General features: G+C 35.6%; 1 protein-coding gene across 2 annotated transcripts; it reads left to right on the top strand.

The window, feature by feature from the left end:
* The first annotated feature begins 2,190 nt into the window (after positions 1–2,190).
* LOC120423643 (ubiquitin fusion degradation protein 1 homolog) lies at positions 2,191–3,584 on the top strand. Of its 2 annotated transcripts, none has more exons than XM_039587529.2 (3): positions 2,191–2,449; positions 2,516–2,636; positions 2,695–3,584. In XM_039587529.2, exons 1-3 carry the CDS (start codon positions 2,447–2,449, stop codon positions 3,477–3,479), a joined length of 909 nt encoding a protein of 302 aa, XP_039443463.1. In that variant the 5' UTR covers positions 2,191–2,446; the 3' UTR covers positions 3,480–3,584. The 2 variants fall into 2 exon arrangements, with proteins under 2 accessions (XP_039443463.1, XP_039443454.1); XM_039587520.2 differs by having other exon boundaries at positions 2,510–2,636.
* The last annotated feature ends 1,966 nt before the right edge of the window (positions 3,585–5,550 follow it).

Raw genomic sequence — 5,550 nt, 5'->3', positions numbered from 1 at the left:
TTTGTCTAAATTTGGCAGCTGTCCATACAAAAATGATATGTGAATATTCAAAAATCTGTATCTTTTGAAGGATTTTTTCATCGATTTGGTGTCTGCAGCAAAGTAGTAGGTATGGGTACGGACTACACTGGAAAAAAATGATACACGGTAAAAAAAAATTGTGATTTTTTATCTAACTTGTTGTCACTAAAACTTGATTTGCAAAAAAACACTATTCTAAATTTTGTTCATTTTTTGATATGCTTTAGAGGACATCAAATGCCAACTTTTCAGAAATTCAAAAAGGTTCAAAAAAGCAAAATATAGAGTATTCTTAAGCTTTTCTAAAATATTTTTTTCAAAAGTGAGCAAACATGTGCACTCATCTAAAAAAATGAAAAACTGCGACTATTTTTAAAAAAGTTACATAAAAATGGCTTAAACTTGAAAACGGTGCACTTTATCAAAATTTCTCTAAAGTACTTTTTGATTGCAATTTTGATTTTACATCCAAAAATTAAGTCGAGAAATTTTTGCGACCAATATTTCGATTTTTTGAAAAAATCAGTATTTATTCAAAAATTCATAACTCGGTCAAAGATTTTTTTTGCACAACATGGAAATTTCTGAAAAGTTGGCTTTTAATGTCCCCTAAAACATATCAAAAATAAAAAAAAACATAAAAATAGTGTTTTTTTGCGAATTAAGTTTTAGCATGAGCATGAGCATGAGCATTCTCCGTTGCTGAACAGAACCGTAATATCCTTTCAGCACTACTGATCATAGACTTCGACTATCAAGTGGTATTTCCCTTATCAACAGCATGTATGAATGCGCTGAAAAGATAAAACACTATGATTGCCAAAACAAGATCAGTTGCGAATAGGTAACAGTCATTGGCCACCAACGGCGCCAGCCATGTCAGTTCGTAGATCTCGATTTTAGGGGCGGTAATGTTAGTTAGCGTAGGTTGCTACTAGGGCAGCTGATTTACTATGTGCTTACACCCCACGAGCGCCAGGAACCTGAAAACTTGTTAGTAGGATAGGGTGTTTGGTCAGGATTCATCATAGAAGATGTTTTTTTGCGAATCAAGTTTTAGTAACAAAAAGTTAAATTAAAAATCACCAATTTTTTTACCATGTATAATTTTTTTTTCATTTTAGTCCTTATCCATACCTACAACTTTGCCGAAGACGCCAAATCGGTCAAAAAATTCCTTCAAAAGATACAGTTTATTGAATTTTCATACATCATTTTTGTATGGGCAGGTGCCAAATTTGTATGGAAAATTATATGGACAAACTAATAATGGCTTCTTTGGGCATACCAAGGGCACCAACAAAGTTTCAGCCGGATTGAAAAATACCAAAAAAAAAAATCGAATGACTTAAATCTGGGAAAATTGCTCAGTAAATTTCACTAAATAGCTTATATTTTGAAAAAACTCAATTTTTCATAATTTGCAAAATGGGTATCATACGAACTGAAATTTCTTTGCATTTTCACTTTTAACTGAGTTTATATTTAAAACACTAAATATTTTCAAAAAAAAAAAACTTTACTTTTCGAAAATACTCATATTTTTAATAAATTGCAATGTGGGTATGAAACGAAGCGGCATTTTGCATGTATTCGCACTTCACCGTGCTTTAATACCCAATTTGAGTGTGTACAATGTTGTAAAAAAAGTACTGAAACGCGCTACCCAGGCAAAAGTTTTGCGGTTTCTCTCCTTGCAGAATTTCTGCAAAAGAAAGAGATGAAGAGAGCGAGCTGAAAAGTACGGGAACGTGCTGCAAAAAAGTGACTTAGGCTGGCTGCAGAATTCTGCAAAAGCTGCAGAAATTCTGCAAGTACGGGAATAGACCTATTATCTCTCTATCACTTCTCCCCTTTTTCTCGATTATGCGCTCTCTCCGCTAAGTCTCTCAATCTTACCGAAAACTGTAATGAAAGTCGCCAGAAGTCAAGAATCAGGTGTATATTAAAAAAATATAAATTTAGGCGATTTCAATGTACTTTTCTCCATTTTTCATTGTAGACCGTGTTGCATACCTTCGGGAGTTTAGCTAGTTTCAAATTTCCATCAGTTCAACTTTCAACGCGTTCCTAATTCCACAAATTTCCCAAAGGGCACCGCCGTTGACAAAAGAAAACCAAGAGAAACGTCAAACGCTTTATTTTTGTTATATTTACATCGTCATTCATCCCATCAGCAGCAGCAGCCGCCGCAGAAGTGGAGCAAAAGCAAAACCAGAACCATCAGGAACCATCCACTCGAAATCACTCAAAACAAAAGTCGACGTTTTTCGTTTGTGTTGCCTCCACCTTCGCCAAGTCAGTGCCAGCCAAAAAGAGGGACGCAAACAAAGAGACTTTCTGTTTTTTTCCGTTCGTGCATTTCGTAATTGTTTACGAAGGTTGTCTGCGATTTCCGGAAGTGACAAAGGAGGCGCTCGTCACGATGGTAAGTGTTCCGAACGCTGCGAGTTCCGGCAAAACAAACAAAGTGTCTCATCTCCGCTAGTTTCAGTTCAACGGCTTCAACATGATGTTCCCGGACCACTCGCGTCCCTTCAACACGACCTACAAGTGCTACTCGGTGTCGATGCTGCCGGGGAACGAGCGCCAGGACGTGGAGAACGGGGGGAAGAGTAAGATTCTCAGTAGTCTTTAAGGTTCTATCGGTTACTTGTAATTCTTCTTTTTTAGTAATCATGCCGCCCTCGGCGCTGGACCAGCTGACCCGGCTGAACGTCGAGTACCCGATGCTGTTCAAACTGACCAACAACAAGATCAACCGGAGCACACACGCCGGCGTGCTGGAGTTTGTCGCGGACGAGGGAAAGATCTACATTCCCTACTGGATGATGCACAACCTGCTGCTGGAGGAGGGCGACATCGTGCAGATCGAGAGCGTGTCGATTCCGGTGGCCACGTACTCCAAGTTTCAGCCGCAGAACGTCGAGTTCCTCGACATCACCAACCCGAAGGCCGTCCTCGAGAACTGTCTGCGGAACTTTGCCTGCCTCACGACCGGTGATCTGATCGCGATCAAGTACAACAACACCAGCTTCGAGCTGTCCGTCCTGGAGACCAAACCCGGCCCGGCCGTCACCATCATCGAGTGCGACATGAACGTGGAGTTTGCGCCGCCCGTCGGCTACACCGAACCGCAGAAGAAGCCCAAGGAGGAGGAACCGATGGCGGTCGATCCGGCGGAACTGATGCCCGAGCCGGCAGGATTTGTGGCGTTCAAGGGGGCCGGAACGCGTCTCGACGGGAAGAAGAAGAAGGACAACGGGGCGAACGAGGCGGCACCGGTGGCGAGGGCCAACTACGTGCGCGGAATTCCCGACTACGAGCATCCGTTTGGGCTGCTGCGGTTCGATCGGAGCGTGCGCAAAGCGGAAGCGAACGAGGGCGGCAAACCGGAGGAGGATCCGTTCAAGGCGTTCCAGGGGGAGGGGTTCAGCTTAAAGAAGAGCCGGAAATGAGAGGTTGGTCGTGAGTGAGGAGAGGGAAGGCGTTTTATTTATCCGCTGTAATTTTCTTGTAATGCGTACTTGGAATAAATTATAAATTTATCGCGTGAAAGTGGACGTTTTGCTTATTTTCCCAAAGATTGAAATCAATTGCCTTTGTCTTTCAAACTTATAAAACTATAAAATTAAAGAATTTTAATTAACTGTAAAAAAATTTAAAGTGTTTTCTAATCAGACTTCATGTTTTAATTGACGCTATCTCGGTAATTTTCAACACTATATACATATTTCAATTTTGAAATTTATTTTTATTTCTTTTGTTTCTAAAATTCTAGAATTAAAAATTTCGGTGTTTTAAGATTTTAGATTTCAAACTTTTAAATTCCGAGATTTCTATATTTTTATGTTTGTAGATATGTTGATTTTAAGATCTTAAAATCTGAAACAAAATTTTTTGATATTTTTTTTTTGAATTTAAAAAAAAAGTTCAATATAAATGTGTTTAGCCCATTAGGATGTAACAAAACGGGTCAATTTTGCGGGCATTTCAGGGCATGATCCCCTAGGTGTACTGAGCTTAAATGGTAAACGATTTGCAAAAATCCCATGAGCTCATAGTCCGTGTTCCAGGGAACAACTTTGCCGTAGAGTGCGAAAAGATTCGTCGATTTATAACACCGCCGCTGAAAACATCAACTTTTTCTTCACTCTCTTCTGGCAGCACCATCAGATTGCTTGGTTGCATGAGCGTCGCGATGCCTACCCTGAATCATTTCTGCCGTAGCAGCAAGTGCTGCCAGAAAAAAAAATTATTTTTGAAATTTCAGAATCCAAAAGTTCTTTAAAAATAAAAAAAATTATGAAATTTTCATATTTTAAAATACCAAAATTTTAAAATTAAAATTCAATTTTATCAATTCCAGGCTATTAAAAAAATATAAAAACCAGAGTTCATTTTTTTTATTAGCTGCAATTCTAAAATTGTAAAATTACAACAGTTCTATATATAATTCTTTCTCTTCAAAATTAAAAAAAATTAAATCAAAAATCTTAAAAATTATCAAATTTTCATATAATTAAATGACAAAATTGTGAAATTCCAAAATTCATTTTTTTAATTCCAGGATTTAAAAATTTAAAAAATCCAGCATTATTTTTTTTATTTTCTACATTTCTAAAATTACACAATTTAAAAATTCTGAGTTCTAAAATTTCCAAATTTTAAAATTCCAATGTTTGAAATTTCTTTTATTTTAAAAATCCTAAAATCTAAAATTTCCGAAAAATAAAATTTAAATTTTTTAAAATTCGTGTGTAATCAGAATTCTTAACTTTTCAATTTTTTTGAAATTCCAGAATCCAAAATTATGAGATTTGAAAATTTAAAATCCCAAAATTCCTAACATAAATAATTTCTTCTTAAAAAAATAAGAACAATTTTACAAAATTTATGAAATCAAAAATCGAAAGATTCAGAAATTTTTTAAAATACTTAAAATACGGTGAAATTTTATAATAAGTTTTTTTTATTCCAAGATTTAAAAATTTAAAAAAATCCAGAATTCGAAAATTTTAGAATTCTACAATTTAAAAATTCCAAGCTCTAAAATTTTCAAAATTCCAAAATACTAAAAATCTGTTATTTTATTTTATTTTAAAATTCAAAAAATCTTTAATTTCCAAAACCTTTAATTCTATTAGAGCAGTTCTCTACGGAATCGGTCTATTTTCTTTAATTTTAATTTTTGTATTTTTTAATCCGGCTGAAACTTTTTTGGTGCCTTCGGTATGCCCAAAGAAGCCATTTTGCATCATTAGTTTGTCCATTTAATTTTCCATACAAATTTGGCAGCTGTCCATACAAAAATGGTATGTGAAAATTCAAAAATCTGTATCTTTTGAAGGAATTTTTTGATCGATTTGGTGTCTTCGGCAAAGTTGTAGGTATGGATATGGACTACACTGAAAAAAAAATGATACACGGTAAAAAAAATTTTGGTGATTTTTTATTTAACTTTTTGTCACTAAAACTTGATTTGCAAAACAACACTATTTTTAATTTTTTTATTTTTTGGTATGTTTT

The sequence above is a fragment of the Culex pipiens genome, chromosome 3, assembly GCF_016801865.2.
Source record: "Culex pipiens pallens isolate TS chromosome 3, TS_CPP_V2, whole genome shotgun sequence".
Classification (NCBI taxonomy): domain Eukaryota; kingdom Metazoa; phylum Arthropoda; class Insecta; order Diptera; family Culicidae; genus Culex; species Culex pipiens.
This window is presented reverse-complemented; position numbering and strand designations above follow the sequence as displayed.